Source organism: Maylandia zebra, linkage group LG18 (assembly GCF_041146795.1).
Source record: "Maylandia zebra isolate NMK-2024a linkage group LG18, Mzebra_GT3a, whole genome shotgun sequence".
Classification (NCBI taxonomy): Eukaryota; Metazoa; Chordata; class Actinopteri; order Cichliformes; family Cichlidae; genus Maylandia; species Maylandia zebra.
The window spans coordinates 12290339-12308973 of record NC_135184.1 but is presented as its reverse complement, the minus strand read 5'-3'; the positions used below and the strand labels follow the sequence as shown (position 1 = coordinate 12308973).

General features: G+C 37.0%; 2 protein-coding genes across 2 annotated transcripts in view; one reads left to right on the top strand and one right to left on the bottom strand.

Moving 5' to 3' along the window:
- LOC101468210 (dynein axonemal heavy chain 8) overlaps window positions 1-13745 on the bottom strand; it is a 37173-nt gene extending 23428 nt beyond the window's left edge. The window contains exons 1-21 of the mRNA XM_004555381.4: window positions 13582-13745; window positions 12175-12286; window positions 11940-12074; window positions 10727-10811; window positions 10278-10429; window positions 6806-6989; window positions 6547-6710; window positions 6131-6307; window positions 5097-5210; window positions 4379-4486; window positions 4179-4280; window positions 3932-4078; window positions 3648-3845; window positions 3344-3420; window positions 3126-3225; window positions 2923-3042; window positions 2701-2836; window positions 2422-2609; window positions 1879-1959; window positions 228-344; window positions 31-147 (exon numbers count right to left, since the gene is read on the bottom strand). Of these exons, the coding sequence (XP_004555438.1) occupies window positions 31-147; window positions 228-344; window positions 1879-1959; window positions 2422-2609; window positions 2701-2836; window positions 2923-3042; window positions 3126-3225; window positions 3344-3420; window positions 3648-3845; window positions 3932-4078; window positions 4179-4280; window positions 4379-4486; window positions 5097-5210; window positions 6131-6307; window positions 6547-6710; window positions 6806-6989; window positions 10278-10429; window positions 10727-10811; window positions 11940-12074; window positions 12175-12216 (2544 nt within the window). The 5' untranslated portion in view covers window positions 12217-12286; window positions 13582-13745. The remainder of the gene's footprint in view (window positions 1-30; window positions 148-227; window positions 345-1878; window positions 1960-2421; window positions 2610-2700; window positions 2837-2922; window positions 3043-3125; window positions 3226-3343; window positions 3421-3647; window positions 3846-3931; window positions 4079-4178; window positions 4281-4378; window positions 4487-5096; window positions 5211-6130; window positions 6308-6546; window positions 6711-6805; window positions 6990-10277; window positions 10430-10726; window positions 10812-11939; window positions 12075-12174; window positions 12287-13581) is intronic.
- Window positions 13746-14140: 395 nt separating this feature from the next.
- calr3b (calreticulin 3b) lies at window positions 14141-17422 on the top strand. The gene is made up of 9 exons (XM_004555324.4): window positions 14141-14310; window positions 14693-14794; window positions 15111-15314; window positions 15405-15499; window positions 15608-15817; window positions 15914-16027; window positions 16135-16278; window positions 16365-16457; window positions 16586-17422. The coding sequence occupies exons 1-9, from the start codon at window positions 14214-14216 to the stop codon at window positions 16796-16798; spliced, it is 1272 nt and encodes a 423-aa protein (XP_004555381.1). The 5' UTR covers window positions 14141-14213; the 3' UTR covers window positions 16799-17422.
- Window positions 17423-18635: the final 1213 nt, after the last annotated feature.

Genomic DNA, 18635 nt, shown 5'->3' with positions numbered 1-18635 from the left:
TGTGTTTTGATTTGGTACGAGTGGCCATACCTTATTATGGTCAATCAGATGCTGAACTGAAGTTGGATCATCTGAGAGCTCAATCAGCACCGTCTCTGAGATGTCTTTAAGGACATCATCAATGTGTAACTTGCTAATATTTAGCACCTGAAAAAGAAGGAAATGTGGTTCTTGCTTATTATAAATGCACAATAAGGAAAATTTTAATGAATGACACAGAAACAGACCTTATTCACAAGATGCTGGAGCTCATACAAAGCCGTGTCAACTCTTTGGAAGAACTCGTCCAGGAGTAAGGATGACCAGGTGATCAGCACTGCCCCATGTTGAAGAGCAGATTCAACCTTGCGAGTTACCAAAGACATTAAAGCTTATTATGATGCAACAGCCATAAAAAAATTTTTTTTTAAAAAGCATGGCAACAGCAGGGTTGAGACCTAATTTCTCAATGGTGCGACTAAAGAAAGCCTAGGTCGCACCAGTACGACCAGCCGGTCAAGTAAAAAAAAAAAAAAATCTTCGTAACTCTGAAAGCCTCCGTGTGGTCAACAAGAGACACACATCATGCCCATATCATGGTCGTAACCAATCGGGGATAGTCAAGGGAGGGACCTCTCTGATTGGCTGTGGTCCAGATATTCCTGTAGGCTTACGTGTATGTACATTTGAAAGTGCAGGCTGATAGAGAGAGGTGAGTAGCCTAGGCCTGATAGAAATGGATTGAGTTGTGGGTAATGAGAAAAGATGAAAAGAACAATTGACAACTTTTTCGTTAAGTTAAGGCCTGATCTGTCTGAAATTCATAGCCAGTGCTCTGACATAGAGCCATCAACCTCTCAGGTAATGGGTAATGTCTAACACTGGTCATGAGACGGCATCAGATAATGAGCCACATACAATCGACTCCGAGCCAGAGCCCACTGAAAGTAAAAGGGGGAAAGTGTATACATTTCAAAGAGAGTGGCTTGACCAGTTTCCCTGGCTAAGATACAGTAAATCTGACAACATGATGCACTGCATTTACTGTCATGAGTGCGGAAAGAAGCTCCCTGGCAATACTGCATTTGTGGTGCTAACACGTTTTGAATTGAAATGCTGAAAAAGCACAGTGTATCCAGAAAACACATTATATGCTGCAATAAATGCATTCCCCAAGTCTCCCCTCTCCCCACTGCCAGCAGCAAACAGGTCGTCAGAGGAGGCCGAGATGATGATTAAGTTTAACATTGTCTACAATATTGCCAAAAATGAAGTTCCGTTCATTTCCAAAGTTCAAGTCCAAAATAATTCTTCACAACACCCCACGTACAGTAATAATGCCGCCCAGTATATGGGTGTCATCAGAGACATATTGAAAAAAAAAAGGGGGAAAAAAGGCCAAATTACAGGAGTTGGCCATCTCAAGGGCCTGTTACTGCAATAGTCCATGCGATAGTCCATAAGATATCAAGTTGTTCAGATGTTAATTTAGATTTTCTTTTTATTTAATATATCTTGAGATGTTTTAAGTTTAAATTTCAGTTCAGTGAAGCACTTTAAGCACCAGCACTTTTTAAGTAACTCATCTTTCTTGTAGAACTGTGCTCAAATAAAGAACTTTGTGTTGACAAGCTTGTTAGCTAATTATTTACAAAAATCAATATTGTCTGTATGGACAGCAATTTAAAAAAAAGTGAACTTGCAAAACTGCGGTGTTAAGCAATGCGGTTGAAAAATTTGGGTGCACCTAAGAAAAAAGTTAGGTGCTCCAGTGAAACCGTGGCAGTTAGTCTAGAGCCCTGAACAGTGGAAAACATATTCACACTGCCATTAACTAACAATGTTTAACAGCTGAGACATTTCTTCCACAAAATGCTCCATCTACTGTAATGTACTTACATTTTTGATTTTTGAAGCCATCCAGCTGGAAAAGTCTTCAGGTATTTTCTCACAAGTGGACTCATAATCTTCCAAAATTGTCTATAAAAAAAGGACAACAAGTTGTTTTATCCATCCACTCGCTTCCGCTTAACCTTTTCAGGGTCGCGGGGTGCGCTGGAGCCTATCCCAGCTATAGGACGAGAGGCTGGGTACACCCTGGACAGGTTGCCAGTCTGTCAGGGTTAACACACAGAGACAGACCACCATTTGCGCTCACATTCACTCCCACGGGCAATTTGGATTGATCAATTAACCTATCCCCACAAACTGCATGTCTTTGGACGGTGGGAGGAAGCCGGAGTACCCAGAGGGAACCCACGCAAACACGGGAAGAACATGCAAACTCCACACAGAAAGACCCCGGCCTTATGGTGGAATTGAACTCAGGACCTTCTTGCTGTGCGGAAACAGTGCTAACCACCGTGCCACTGTGCTATAATATAAAGTTATTTTATATTAAGTTAAATAATCATTTTGTGAAAAAAAATAGTTATTACTTGCCTGTAATCGATGGTGATCAGCACTGAGTTTTGTTTCGATGTTGAGAAGATGTAAGGCTTGCTTTGGAACCAGGAGACCCATCTTCACCAAACACTTTGCCTCCCGTATGACCTCAGTTACTTTAGGATCAAAGTTGACAACTAGCTTTTCTGTCTTTGGGTGACGAACCAGCAGTGCGACATTTAAGACTGTTGTGAACAACACAGAGAGTAAAGTCATACTAACAGAATCAGATACGGTGTGCCATCAAGGTTATCAATATATTTAATTTAAGCCAACCATGATTCATCTGCGATACTTCCTCGAGCCATGCTTGGTGGTAAATACACTCAAACTTTACTAACGAAGCTGCAGTCTGATTGTACATTTTGACTGCATTTCGTCCCTGAGGACTGAGCAGGATGTCCGAGTTTTCCTGTTTAGGATGACAGAGTGAGGCAACATTAAAATCTTTCAGTGCTAGTAGCTTTAAAATGTTTGCTGACAGAAATCTAGCCTTACTTTTATGTGTAACATGGGTTCCTCTATTTTTTTGAAGAGGTGCCTGGCCCAACCAATTCGTCCAGCCACAGGAGGCATGTCCCTAGCAAGTGGAGGGTTGTCTTTGTGGTTGCCATAGTGCTGCAAAGGAAGTTTGTAAAACAAAATCTGTGCATTTATATTTTATTTTAAATGGCATTAGCGAATAACAATAAAATAGGTACCTTTCTCACAAACTCTACTTCTGAGACATAACGCTGAAGAATATGACTCAAAAGATGGGGAACGTGTGCGTTAATGCAGGGAATGTTCAGCCTCTGGAAACTACAAATTTAAAAAAACAAAGTAATAACAAATCATTACAGTATTTAATGTTATATTTCTAATATAATATTTCCAGTGATATATTAAATTGCTTAAAATATCATATATAGACACTTACCGTTGTATCAGGTGAATGGCACGCTCAGATGTCTTCACATGTGAGAAGCATGAATTCATAAAAGTCTGCAGCTGGTTCTGTAGAAAAGGTAACAAATGTAACCTTCATTAGTACTTTATCATGTTTCAGTTGTGACCATGTCTTAATGAGTGATGTCTGTGATTAGTGGTTTTGTGTATATGTAAATTCTTTGCAGGTCTCTGAGAAAACATCATCAACCCTTATGATGCTTCCTGATTTAAACAATGCACAGGAAAACAGCAGCTACATGTTTTAGGCATAATGAGTACACAACTATACATACCTCAATGTAACAGATTTGCTCTGTAAACTTGACAAAATCTGCTTCAAATTCAGCACTCCTTGGAGCCAACATATCATACTGCTTTCTTTTCAGATTCATGGCTATAGTGTTGAACAGTCTGGCTAGACTCTCAATGCCCTCAATGTTGGACTTGTTAAGTGATTCAAATGTCTTGAACACTGTGATTATTTGTGTGATCTAGAAAAAAATAATGCTTACTGTTATATGGCAAAGCATTATGACAAGACTGACATACATATTTTAGGAATTAAAATAGACCGTACCTTTTCAAGCTGCTTGCAGAAGTTGGAAAACTTCAAAAAAATTTCCATCTCTGAAACCTCAAAAGGCCTCTTTCCAGGTGCAGCCATTGTTTCCATCTTTGTTGTCTGGAAACAAGACTTATATTCCTGGTACAAGGAGGTACAGTGCTGCAAAAGACAAAAGATTAACAACAGCAGAAACTGTGTACTGCTGTAGTCATGCCTCTGTAATAACACTGATGTGTACTAATCACAGTGTAACAGTCACCTGCACTTTTGTGATGATGCTATCAGCATCTTGGTCCCATATGAGACGTTTGCCATTGTCAGTAATGTACGATCTGCACATTGTAACCATCTGATTTGTGACCTAGAAGAGTTTTCAGTATCACATGTTGTACAAAGGGAATTGGATCTTAAATGTTTGTTCTTTGAATGAAATGAAAAAACCCAACAAAGTAAACTTACTTTGATGAACAGTGAAGATATAGTTTCACTCGTGTTGTAGTACAGTGAAACTCTGAAAATCATGTGAATAGTACTGATGACATTTTGCACATTTTTCATCATGGCAACCTGAAATGACACCAAGTATAGTCACATTATTTATAATATATTGTTTGCTCTGATATAATTTGTATTTCTTAAGTTTGTAATGAACAACTTTACTGTACAAAAATTGAACTATTAACAGGCTATTATCCATATTTATTTAAAAGAAAAAAACAGTATGTAAGATGGTCACTAATGTATAGTACATGGACTATGAATTGAATACTAGCGTTGTTTCTAAGTGAATAGTAAATAGGCAATTTTTGATCATTTTGTTGTGATGTAGTCTGGGGCAAATAAAAGACTATTTTAAAACCTGTCAAAGACCTCCTGTATTCAGTGCATAGCAATAGCTACTCAGAATTTTGCATTTGTTTGTTATTGCCTTCATTTGGTAAAAAAGACCATACTTTTCCCCCCAACACTGTTGGTTTACAGCCTGAATGCTTTACAATTTATATACATGTCTTTAAATAGCTGTGTATGCGATATAGGTGCTTTCATACTTGGCTTGTGCTTTAACATCAGTTCATCAACAAAAACACTGTTTGGCTCAGAGGTAAAACTTTATTTAATACTAAAAATTCTAACAATTGCAAGTTCTTAATGGAAAGGAATTGTTGACTGTACATACCGGGTCACTGATGTAGAGAGGTTGAAGAACTTTCTCCAGTGTGCTCAGGAATTTCACATTGTCTTTTGCCTCATTGGCACACCTTGTTATCCTAGTATCCAGCTTCCGCCACATCTACAGAGGTACATGTTTATGACAGTGATGAAGGTAACAATATATGTTGTTTATTGTAAATGTTTGTTTATTGTTAAATGTTTCAAGGAGTAATTTAAATTTCTGATTTTATCATAATTATTATTATTGTTAAATTTTTTAACATATTTTTTGTACATAAAATAGAGGCAATATCCCCTGAATTATATGGTCACGATGCAAAATACACAAATCACATTTATGGATCCATGATACATCATAGAACAGCGAAAATTAGTAATTACTGATCATTCAGGAATAATCTTACTATTATATAATTTGCATGTAATTTTTATTATATATATCAAATAGATTCAGTTTTTCATATTGCATCTATGCACACAGTGTTATAGATGCAATATGTCTGAAGGTATTCATTTTTAGATTTCGATATTGTTATTGTTATACCAAAGTTATTATTGTATAAGTGGGCCTAATGGCATCATAAAAACAGAATAATAACTAAATACTAAAATACTAAAAACTGTGTAGCACAAATTATTTTTTAGTGAGGAAAAACGCCTATTAGTGTTTGCCTCACTTTCATTGTTCATTGTTGTTTCATTGTTATGTGTGGAGGAGCTGTCTGACACCAACCTACAATAAAATGTTTCCCTTTGCTGATTTTAGAACATGAGATTTTTATTGAAAGAGTTTTATTCATTGAGCATATGTTTGAAGTGACCTACTGACTTTGCATTTTTGGACACATGTGAACAAGATTAGAAATAGGTATATCAGAGGTATATCAGAGGTGTGGTAATTAAAAAAATTATATCGTGCAACAAATAATGTTGTTACAGTATACCAGTATATACATTATACTGCCAAGTATTATCTTACATTAAACAGTGGACATAAAAAAATACTATAATAGTGTGACTGACACTGAGAATGAGTACCTTTACAGTTTTGGATCTGCTAATATGGAGCACCATCACCGCTGTCTTGCACTTTTGGCTTTTGATGTGAGTGATGATAGAGTTGAACCTTATAGACATTCCTTTCCAGTGCTCTAAGTCACTCAGTGGCCCTTCTGAATCAGCTCCTTTTCTCAGCTGATCACTCTCTATGAGGACCTGATGTACACCGAAAAGGTTACATTAATTCAGTCAGTACTCTACAGCAAGCCACTACAGCAAGTTTTTCTTTTCCTTTTTTTCCTTTTCAGTCTCTTCTTTCATTTCCTTTCTCTCATACTAACAAAATATATACCATTCATTTATGAAGTCATCATCTCTGGCCAGTAAACTGTATTCCTTGAAGCCACGGGTTCATAGGCTGCACTTCACTTGTGCGTTTGAATGATTTAACAAACCTGCTCAATTTCCTTGCACCACTGCAAAAGATTTTTTTCCAGTTGCTGGACCATCTCACAGTTGGCAGCTGCAGTTTTCATATCATTTAGGCTGGCCAGTTTAGAGAAGTCAATATGTGTGAATGTAGTCAGATGAACAATGTACTTGTTGCTTATATGGATTTCTGCAGGACAAACATAACAAAGTACAAAATTATTAAATTATTAAAACCAGCCATTTAGCTACAGTATGTTGTTCTGAAGAAGCATTTTTTTTTACCTTCTAAGGAGTCAAGACAGCGTTTTATTGTGTACATTAAGTTCTCTTTACATTTTACTCCATGTCTGGACTCTATAGTGCCCCAGTTTTGTGGTGCATCGAGAGCAGGCAGTAGAAAGTTGTAAGTGTTCCTTATTCCTTTCAGGAGGCCGTCTCTGGCATCAACTACTGCAAAAAAGATCTCCTACAAAGTATGGAGACAAGTCACCCATAACGTCATAAAAACCAAAGCCAAAACATCTGTGATATAAATCAAAGTATTTTAAACAGATTTATTTTCTACAGTACAGTTACATTGTAAATAGGTGTGGACGTCAGATTGTTTTATAATGTTAGTGAAACGGTTGGATGTCAAATGTGACCTCAAGATTTAAAAATATGTTAAGGAAGGAGGGTTAGATCATATTAGCTTTTTCCTAAACTAATACAGGGAATGCTGAAAAGTGACAAGTTTATTATGTGATGTTTATTATGTGAACACAAGAATTATTATGTGAACACAAGAATTATTATGTGGATGCAAGAATTTCTCCGCCATGGGATCAATAAAGCCTTATCTTATCTTACATAAACTGCTCAAAAAATAAAAGGAACACAAGAATAAGACATCCCAGATCTGAATGAATTAAATATTCTTATTAAATACTTTGTTTTTTAGTAGTTGAATGTGCTCAAAAATCACACAAAAATTATCAATGGAAATCAGATCACGCTCAACATTAAAGTGGAAAAACACACAACAAGCTGATCCAACTTTGATGTACTGTCCTTAAAACAAGTCAAAATGAGGCTCAGTAGTGTGTGTGTGGCCTCCACGTGCGTGTATGATCTCCTTACAACGCCTGCGCATGCTCCTGATGAGGTGGCGGATGGTCTCCTCAGAAAGTTCTTCCTAGACCTGGACTAAAGAACCCGCCAACTCCTGGACATTCTGGGGTAGATGGAACGAGACATGATGTCCCAGATGTGCTCAATTGGATTCAGGTCTGGGGAACGGGCGGGCCAGTCCATAGCATCAGTGCCTTCATCTTGCAGGAACTGCTGACATCCACATGAGGTCTAGCATTGTCTTGCATTAGGAGAAACCGGCATATGGTCTCACAAGGGGTCTGAGGTTCTCATCTCGCTACCTAATGGCAGTCAGGCTACCACTGGCGAGCGCATGGAGGGCTGTACGGCCCCCCCAAAGAAATGCCACCCCACACCATTAGTGGCCCACTGCCAATGGAGTCTGTTTCTGACTGTTTGAGCAGACACATGCACATTTGTGGCTTGCTGGAGGTCATTTTTTAGGGCTCTAGCAGTGCTCCTCATGCTCCTCCATGCACAAAGGTGGAGATAGCGGTCCTGCTGTTGGGTCTGTGGTCATCACCTGCAGAACCACTCCTTTATTGGGGATGTCTTGCTAATTGCCTATAATTTCCACCTGTTGTCTATTCCATTTCTACAACAGCATGTGAAATTGATCGTCAGTAAATGTTGCTTCCTAAGTGGACAGTTTGATTTCACAGAAGTGTGATCGACTTGGAATTACAATGTTTTGTAAAAGTGTTCCCTTTATTTTTCTGAGCAGTGAACACAAAGACATATAAAATGCACACTTAGGTTTTTAAAAATAATTTCCAACCCAGATCCTAAATCATGTCTGTATGTCCAATGAAAACTACCATATTGCTGTCCTGTGAATTTAAAACACTTTATTGTGTGTTTAAATTGGATTTTTTTCACAGATAAACCATTTTCTTTCAGCATATAAAGAAAATTCTGACATCCGCTTGGAAGTGAGTGGGACTTTTATTTGATATGTTTTATATGTTCTATTGTGAATAAAGTATGGGCTTATGAAACTAATGAGATTATGATTTCTGTTTAATTTACATTTTACACACTGTCCCAACCTTTTTAGAACTGGAATGGTTATAAAATCACATATCTATATTATATATATGGTTGTTAGGTTGTTAGATATGATTTTATAACGATTTATATGGAAAAAATTGTACATTTTGTTTAAATTTATATTAAAAAAATATTAGTTTTTTTTATACCATTCCGATTCTAAAATGGTTTGGACAAATGTAAATAAAAACACAAATCATAATATTATTAGACAGTATCTCACAAAAGTGAGCACACCGCTCACATTTTTAAAAAATATTTTGTCATATCTTTTCATGGGACAGCATTGAAGATATGACACTTTGATACAACGTAAAGTAGTCAGTGTACAACTTGTACAACAGTGTAAATTTCCTGTCCCCTTTAAATCAACACACAGTCATTATTGTCTAAACCTCTGGCAACAAAAGTGAATACACCGCTAAGTGAAAATGTCCAAATTGTGCCCAATTTGCCATTTTCCCTTCCTAGTGTCTCAGGTGCAAATCGGAAGGTGTGTTGAATTTGGTGTTCAATCCAACTTTATTGATAAAGTACTTTAAAAACAACATGATTGACTAAAGTGCTTCCCAGTAAAAAACAGTAATAAAAGTTAAAAACCATACATTAAACAGACAAAGAAAATTAATTAAGTGTAAAATAAATGAATGAATGAAAAAAAGATCAAATAAATCGGTAAATATTGAAACGTGAATAAAACAGACAATATAATAGACAATAAAGAAAACTAACAAAGTAAAGAAGATTAAAAGCAACCCAAAACTGATTAAAACTGACTACAAGCTGACTCTGGTACTACAACAAGAAAGCCCGCAAACAGTTTGCTGAAAACAAGCAGACTAAGGACATGGATTAATTGTGATCTGATGAGACCAAGACAAACTTATTTTGTTCACATGGTGTCAAGGATGTGTGGCGGCAACCAGGTGAGGAGTACAAACACAAGTGTGTCTTGCCTACAGTCAAGCATGGTGGTGGGATGTCACTGTTTGGAGCTGCATGAGTGCTGCTTGCACGGAGGAGCTACAGCTAATTGAAGGAACCATGAACCATGTACTGCGACATACTGAAGCAGAACATGATCCCCTCCCTTCAGAAACTGAGCCACAGGACAGCATTCTAACATGATAACATCCACCCATCTCCATGATGTCATCATGGAGGGGTGGAAGAGGATTTCAGTGGCACCCTGTGAAGCTCTAGTGATCTCCATTCCCAACAGAGTTAAAGCAGTGTTGGGATGGCCACACAAAATATTGACACTTTGGGCACAATTTGGACATTTTCACCGAGGGGTGTACTCACTTTAGTTGCCAGCGGTTTAGACATTAATGGTTGTATGTTGAGTTATTTTGAGGTGGCAGCAAATGTATACTCTTATACAAGCTGTACACCGAGTACTTTACATTGTATCAAAGTGTCATATCTTTAATGTTGTCCCATGAAAAGATACAATAAAATATTTACAAAAATGTGAGGGGTGTACTCACTTTTGTGAGATACTGTATATGGATATTTTAATTATATAATAGTTATAGAAACAAACCACCATACAAATTCAGTACCCTCTTACCTCATGTACGTTTTCAGAATTCACAGCTATGTCCTCTCTTGTCCGTATAAAGTAGCAGCAAATACCTGTCAGGGATATTTGGGACAAATCGGGCATAAACAGCCTCAGTGTTTTTTCTCCTTTTACAGCACCAGGATATGAGCGACCACACTCTGCAATAAAATATAAATAATTTTGGAAGAAAATTAAAAAATGAAAATGACACATAAAACAGATCTTAATTTTTTCTGCTAAAACTAGGATATTTCACCAGCACAGGGATAAAATCATTAATGATCACATGAACTTGGTAAAAACTCCAATTATGACTGGCCTTGAAAATCAGAAAAGTAAAATACTCTAATCTTAGTTTGTTTTAAATTAGTGGTCAGTATTACTTAGTATGAAATAAAAAAAATAAGCAGGATAACATGTGACAGTCAAATACTGGAGTCGAGATTTATTCCAACCTGGTCCTGGCGCTGCAGATTCTTGATACACAAAGGAAATGGTTTTGCAACCTCCTTCGGCAAAAAACTGATCAAAAGCAGCCAGCTATTCATGATAAAGAAGGAAAAAGAAAGACAAAAAATTGTGAAATGAAAAATGTGTAACTGTATAATATCAGATGTGTTTAAACCATAATTGCCATATCAACATAGACAATATAACATGTGAAATGAATGAGATGTTTTGACTTTTGCGTGTTCCAGTTGTACTTGCAGCAGCCAAAATATACACTTCTGATTATGATATTTTTTGCTTTTGATATTTTGCTTCCAAGGAGCCAAATGCTCATGTATTTTTTTAAGGTTGCCTTGAGCAATAGTTCTCCAGACTTTCTGAAAGTCTTTTCAAAGTTTTTCTGTTGACATTGACTGTCTTCTCTAGTCAAGTCCTTGCATCAGACCATTTTCCGAGAAACGATTTCTTTGTTTGTTGATCCCTGACCTATGAATCACTAAAGGGTAAAAGACTTAACTCAGTGGATGAACCAGGACTGTGTCTATACATAATAGACGACTTAGACGACATAAAGAACCGATTTAAAATTGTATGTTTTGTTATTATCAGCCTGTCCAAAAACACATAATTTTTGGACAAGGTTTGACAAGGATACAATATTTTTTTGCACCACCTATTTGATTCTCAGTGAACTATTAACTGAAAACTTGGTCCTTCAGTTAATCTATCTATTTTTCACTGAAGCCTCAACAGAAATGGGATCAGTAGAAGGATGGCTGTCAAGAAGCTATTCTTAATTAAAGGAAACAGGGAAGAAAAGGCTAAGGTACGCAAAATTACACAAAAACTGCTCTGAAAATCAGTGGCAATAGGTTTTACAGAGTGATGAATGATAAATATGAAATGATTAAAACTGTTGTTAGTATCTACGGCAATCAGGAGAGCGGTACAACGGTGAGTGTCCACAACCTGTATAACACGGTGCAGGCTTTGCTATTATTTGGGCATACAGTCAGTGGTGTCGGGATCAAAATTGATGGAATTATAAACACAGAAAAGTAATCTCTGATTGCTGCCATGCAATATCATCAGAAAAGTGATTGACAGTGGCTTCTTTTTTCAGTATATCAATCATCCTAAATACACTGCCAGTGCAATAAAAGTATATCCGGATAGAATTTTGAACATACTTTGTCAAAGTATATGGGAAAAACTCACAGAAGACGAATCTAAAATAAACTCCTCTACATCTGTTGGCGATAGGGCCAGTCTCTCAGCCAAGATGTCAATGATATACTTGTGTGCAGGGGTGAGGAGCTTTTTTCGCTCTTCTCTTGCCTCCTTATATTTGGCCTGAGAAATACAATAGATGTTAATTGTAGTAATTGTAACTGCTCTGACAACAAAAGTGGTTGATGTCAGTAAGGTTTCATTAAACCCATTATCAATTTACCTGACATCCAGCCTCGTTTGTATTTTGGCTAACTTCTTCCATCGTATTGTTTGGCAGGAGGACTCGCCTCCTTGATGTTTGAAAAACTCAGTGACTCTTCAACTTATTCTGCCTGGAGAAAAAAAAATTAATGAAATGTTATGAAAATCAATAACTAACTAACTCCAAAGTAGAACACAGTGAAAAAGTATTTGCCTCTTCCTCTTTTTTTTTTGCATATTTGTCACATTTTCATGTTTCAGGCCATCAAAGATTTTTAATATTAGACAAAGATAACCCGTGTAAATATACAAAGCAGTTTTTAAATTATTTTATAATTTATTAATAGAAAAAGCTATCCAAACTTCATTTTGTGGAAAGCTTAGATCAATTTCACTAGTTCCTCCCAGGCCTGCTTACTGTCAGACCATTTGAATCATTTCCATTTAAGAATCTGTCTGACAAAGATGAGATAAGATAAGATAAGATAAGATAAGATAAGATAAGATAAACCATTTTTAGTCCCACACGTGGGAAACTTTTTGGTTACAACAGAGAGTACGTTTAAGTTTAAGAGCAGTATAAGTTAAGAAAAACACAACAGAATAGGATAAGATAACCTAGAATAACATACTATACAACAACAGTAAAGTACTATATACAATAGAATAAAGTGAATTTGGCTAAAAGATATCAAAAAAAGCAAGATATCACTGACATCTGTCAGTCTGAAATGGGTTACAAAGCCATTTTTAAGGTTGTTTTTTCTTCTTCTTAACTTTAGTGAGATTCATTATCCACAAATGGAGAAAACTTAGAACAGTGGGGAACCTTTCAAGGAGTGGCGGGCACAGCAAATTAGTTCAAGACCTCACTTGCTTCAGGCAGGGTCAGGGTCAATAATAACAAAGAGACTGAACAAAAATGGCACCTATGGAAGAGTTTCAATGAAAAAAAACCCACCGCTGACCACAAGAACACAAAGGCTTGTCTCACATTTACCAAACAAAAAAAAACAAACAAACGACACAAACATTAAAAAAAAAACATCCTGAAGAGCCACAAGACTCTTGTAAAATACATAGTACATTTTTTTGAAGGTTTGTGTCTCATTACATCTGACATAAAACTAATGTAGCACCATTAAAGGAAAATCACACACACTTGGTGGTGGTAGTGTGATGGTCTAGGGCTGAGCAAAGTATTAATTAAAATTGTATCAGTAAAACAGAACTGTTTTTCAATCAAAGTGGCACTGAAGATAATATAATTAATAAAACGTTCTTCTTTCTTTAGTCTTTTAGCTTTACTGCCATCTGAACGAGCTAACTGGATTATTTATTACAAGTTGGAGACTTGTTATCGAGGTCATATCTTACTTATATAATTCTAACCTTTGATATATATATATATATATTCTGCCCTTACCAAAGCGTGGTCATTCGAGAAATGGTAGCTTTCTGTTGGGCACATGTTTGTGCCAGTTTTGTTTTAAGTAAAAAATAGTATTTTGTTTCCCGTTTTACAATCGTGGAAATCACTTCCAAGTCCTGCAGTCGTTATGAGCCGTTACTGATACCTGCTGTTAACGCAACAGTTGAAACGAGGTGTCACGAGCCCAACCGTTACCACACGTTATAAATGTTAATATTCACAGTAAACGTAAAACACATTCTCAAAGCGTTTTTCATAGTTTGGGGGGACTTCTTGTAGTCGTATTGCTGACCGTCCTCTTGAAACACATCAGATAAATAAACATTCACAAGACAGTCATTACTTTACACTCTTTATTTGTTATTACCACCCTCTACAGGGTGGTTCCCGCACCAACACGACCGACATAACTCAAACAACAACTGATCTTGGACCAGGCTACGGACAGGACATATGTTTCGTGGTCTACTGTGATTGGTCCAGCCACACCGTCTGTTTGTCCAATAGCGGGTAGACATCTGTTCGCTGGAGCAACTCTAAAATATTCCCCTCTCTTCCTCCTGCACAGTCTTTTTGCTGTCCTGCCCGGCGACGCTCCTGCAGAGCTGCTGAAAGTTGAGCTGAAAATGGGGAAAATGCAAGTCTTAGGAGTAATTGCAGTAATATTAGCAGTGTACTGTGTACATGCGAAGATTTACTTTCGGGAAGAGTTTCTGGATGGTGGTAAGTTGTGCAGAGAATTTTTATAACTTTGCAAGGTTAGCACTTCACTGCCTGTTAGCTTGACTTTCAGACATCGTTGTGTCACAAAAATTGTTGTCTAGACTGTGAGTCCTCTCAAAAATATCACCTTTCCCCGTTAAATAATCAAAAGTCCATTGATAATTGGCAACATTCATTAAGGTCGAAGGGAGCAGACGTAATATCGATATCAGTTAATAATCGTCGTCCAAGTTGCAGTTAGTGAAACTAAATTTCGACATTGACAATTTGTCGTCGCATCTACAATTACTGGGAAATTGTGAGACGATTTTCATGACGTACCATGCTCTATTGGCCCGGTAGTGTTAATCCTCAGCAAACTTACTGGTTGTTTTCTGAACAGATGAATGGAGAAGTCGCTGGGTGAACTCCAAGCACAAGTCAGACTACGGAGAGTGGAAGCTCACGGCTGGCGACTTCTATGGCGATGCAGAGAAAGACAAAGGTACATGTTCGGACTTTCTAATGTAAATCTTCATTACAAAGTTTTCTTTTGATCAAAATAGCGTTTACTGTTGTCCAAATGGCAGCAAGGCACTTGACATTTAATGTGTTCCTGTTTAAAAAAAAAAAAAAAAAAAAAAAAAAAAATTCTATTCTAGAAGTGAAAATGAGTCATTTGATCATAATAAGCAGTAGTAATGTCTCGAATAGCTCCTACAAAGTGCCCTCATGTCTGATTTCCATTATGGTTCCTACTTTATGTTTGTTTAAAGCTGAACAAAATATATTTAGTTTTGGTTTGATACTTTCATTTTCAGGTCTGCAGACAAGCCAGGATGCACGTTTCTATGCGGCCTCTGCCCGTTTTGATTCTTTCAGCAATGAGGGTAAGCCTTTGGTCATCCAGTTTACAGTCAAGCATGAGCAGAAAATCGACTGTGGTGGTGGCTACGTGAAGGTCTTTCCTGCGGACTTGGAGCAGACTGAAATGCATGGAGAATCCTCTTACTACATTATGTTTGGTAAGTAATAATGACCTGTGTGATTTACAGTGCTTCCAGCTGTCACTGGATTTGATACGTGTAATAATTAATTTTATTCCTTTCCCCTAGGCCCTGACATTTGTGGCTACAGCACCAAGAAAGTTCATGTAATTTTTAATTACAAAGGCAAGAATAATCTCATTAAGAAAGAGATTAAATGCAAGGTAATTCTTGTGTTTTGAAGTCCATATTTTTAAATGGAAACCTGCTTCTGCACCAAAGGCTTTAGTCTAAACCCTGCTTCTTTTTTTTGTTTTGCTTTTTCTTTCTAGGATGATGAGCTGACCCACCTGTACACACTAATCCTGAATCCAGATCAAACCTATGAAGTAAAAATCGATAATGAGAAGGTGGAATCTGGGAGTCTGGAGGATGATTGGGACTTTCTGCCTCCTAAGAAAATTAAGGACCCTGAAGCCAAGAAGCCAGAGGATTGGGATGACCGTGCCAAGATTGATGATCCTAGTGACGCAAAGCCTGAGGTGAGTAAACTCAGTACAGTCATTCTACCACCTCTTACTTTGCTCTGTGCAAATAGTTGTGTATTTTAACCTCAGTATTTTGTGTTTTTTCTCTAGGACTGGGACAAGCCCGAGAATATTCCAGATCCTGATGCTAAAAAGCCTGAAGACTGGGATGAGGATATGGACGGAGAGTGGGAGCCACCCATGATCCCCAACCCAGAGTACAAAGTAGGCTAGAAATTGATCACCAAAATACTTTAATATTAATATATAAAATACTTAAAATGCTTTTAAATTGCATTACTGATAACCCTTTTTAACTTCCTGTATTTCAGGGAGAATGGAAGCCCAAGCAGATTGATAACCCCAACTACAAAGGAGCCTGGGTGCATCCTGAAATTGACAATCCTGAATACAGCCCAGACTCGAACATCTACAAGTTTGACAACATTGGTGTTTTGGGTCTTGATCTTTGGCAGGTGAGACACGGTTCATCTTTAAGGTATGTGGTAGCGGCAGTTGAGCTACAGTCTAACAGTTTTGGTTTTCCCCCCTTCCTCCTCAGGTGAAATCTGGTACAATCTTTGACAACTTCCTGATTACAGATGACGTGAAAGAGGCAGAAGAGATTGGAAAGGAGACATGGGGTGTGACAAAGGTCTGGCCTTATTCTTTTTAACTCATAACTTGTTGTTCATGCAAAGCACAAAGTCTGCCCCTATGAACTACTGCTGTGATTAAAAGACTTGATTTTTTGTTGTTGTTGTTGTTTGTGATTCCTTACAGGAGCCAGAGAGAAAAATGAAACAGGAGCAAGATGACCTGAAACGAAAAGAGGAGGAGGAGAAGAACAAAGAGCAGGACACTGAAGCTGCTGATGATGAAGATGAAGAAGAAGAAGAAGAGGAGGAGGAGGAAGAAGAAGAAACGAAAGAAGACACAGACGAGGCACTTTCAGAAACAGATGAAGAAGAAGGAAAGCTTAAAGATGAGCTTTGAAGGGTTGTTGGCATAGAATTTCTTTGTTTTTTTTTTTTGTTTTTTCCCTTTTTTGGGGGTGGGTGTGCTCCCTCAGGAACTGTCCTATATTTCCCAGGGGTATTGTGGCTGCTGTGCATCCTTTCCCTGAGATTTGGACACAACCCAGCTAAAGGGTGATTTGCAGTAGATTGGAAGGGGGTGGGGGGCAAATGGTTTGTAACATACTTGGGGTCTTTCATTTTGATCTTAACCCTGAACTGCTGGATTAATTCTAAGGTTTTCCACTCAAAGTACATTCTTTATTTTGTAATAACAGATAATAACTATAAACCGTCACCTGCTGTTTGCTAGATTTTTTTTTTTTTTTTTTTTTTTTTTTTTTTTTTTGATTCTCTTAAACTAGACCACAGACTGTATATAAGATTAATCTATGCAGTCTGTGGTCTGCATGTCTACTTTTTTGCAAATACCCTCTCTTTTTTTTTTCTCTCTTTTTTTCTTTTAGGGTGTTTGAAAGAGCTGAAAATGTAGTAATTATATTAAATTAAGAACATCAGCCGCTCAGATTTCAACGTTAACTCTGAAACAGAACATACAAAGCATAAACCAAAAGTTGTGACCATAAAAAAAAAAAAAAGAAAATATGTGAAGAGACAAATCAATACTATGATGACTTCTTTTGGTTATGTATGCAGCACTGTCTTTTTCTTTTGTCCCCACACTCTGAATTGAATTAATTGATTAGGAATGAATTGATGGGACCTGCATCATATTTTGAAAGTCTGGACAAACCGGTGGTGAGCCCCTGTGTGTGTCTTATTTTTATGGGACAGAATGTTATTGATACCAAAGTTTTTATTAAAAGATTATAACCTTATTGTCCACTGATATTTTGTGTGTGAGAGTTCACAATTTAGAAGCACTGCTTGTGGTTTAGATGTAAATTAGTGGACTCCATGCCAACTGTTTCAAAAAGGAATGTCAAATGAAGTTTCATTTCCTCTATCTGTGAATAAAACTCTCCTAAAGATTCAATTCAATCAATTAAGAAGTTTGTTTATATCCAAGCTTGGTATGAATAAATATACTTTTTTTTTTTTTTTTTTTACAGAAAAAGCTGGAAATTTTAAAAAAACACTGTCAAATGCATACTATTTTTTTCCTTATTGTTTCACCCAAGAGCAATAGATAAAATATTCATACTGTGAAAGTCACTTCATGTCAAGGAGACCATACATGTTAATGATATCTAGTGCCTGCTTCATTATATCTTCCCCAGAAAAAATTCTGGACAAGTATAGAAAACGCTAGTATTTGGGGGCCTGTAATCCATGTGTCTTTGGGTTAACTACAATTACACTTCACCTAAGAAAAAAAATATATATATATGTGTGTGTGTGTGTGGGTTCTGAAATGTAGTTCACAAATAGCCATGGAAATTATCTGGTGTGAACTTAAAAACTGAAAACAAAATGTGTTTGTAAAAACAACAGAAACATAAGTCTTCATAAAATTTGCCTGTTTGTATGATTTTTTGGTGTACCACATCTCGGAAAAATGAATGTGGGACTAAGGGACATCTGAAAAATTAAAACATAATTGAAACTATTTAGCGTCAATCCAGTGACTGCATTAAACTGAATGTTTTTCTAATTCATTAGAGACCTTAAAGGACACTAAAGCTTGGATTTATGGGCTTTATCCACTCGTGTATGTCTTAAATTTCTGTAAAACAGTTATTTGGGGTTTTAATAGAGACGCAGCAGCGACGTCATCCCTGTAAGACCCACGTGTTGTCTGCAGCCAATGAAAATGTAAGACGTTGTAGGACCGGTGTTCTGACAAAACCCCGGCA

Bases quoted from the DNA above. Each gene is read 5' to 3' on its own strand.
- calr3b (XM_004555324.4), top strand. From the start codon at position 14,214: ATGGGGAAAATGCAAGTCTTAGGAGTAATTGCAGTAATATTAGCAGTG. The intron at 15,315-15,404 runs GTAAGTAATAAT...CCTTTCCCCTAG, and splicing joins CTCTTACTACATTATGTTTG to GCCCTGACATTTGTGGCTAC. The intron at 16,028-16,134 runs GTAGGCTAGAAA...CCTGTATTTCAG, and splicing joins TCCCCAACCCAGAGTACAAA to GGAGAATGGAAGCCCAAGCA.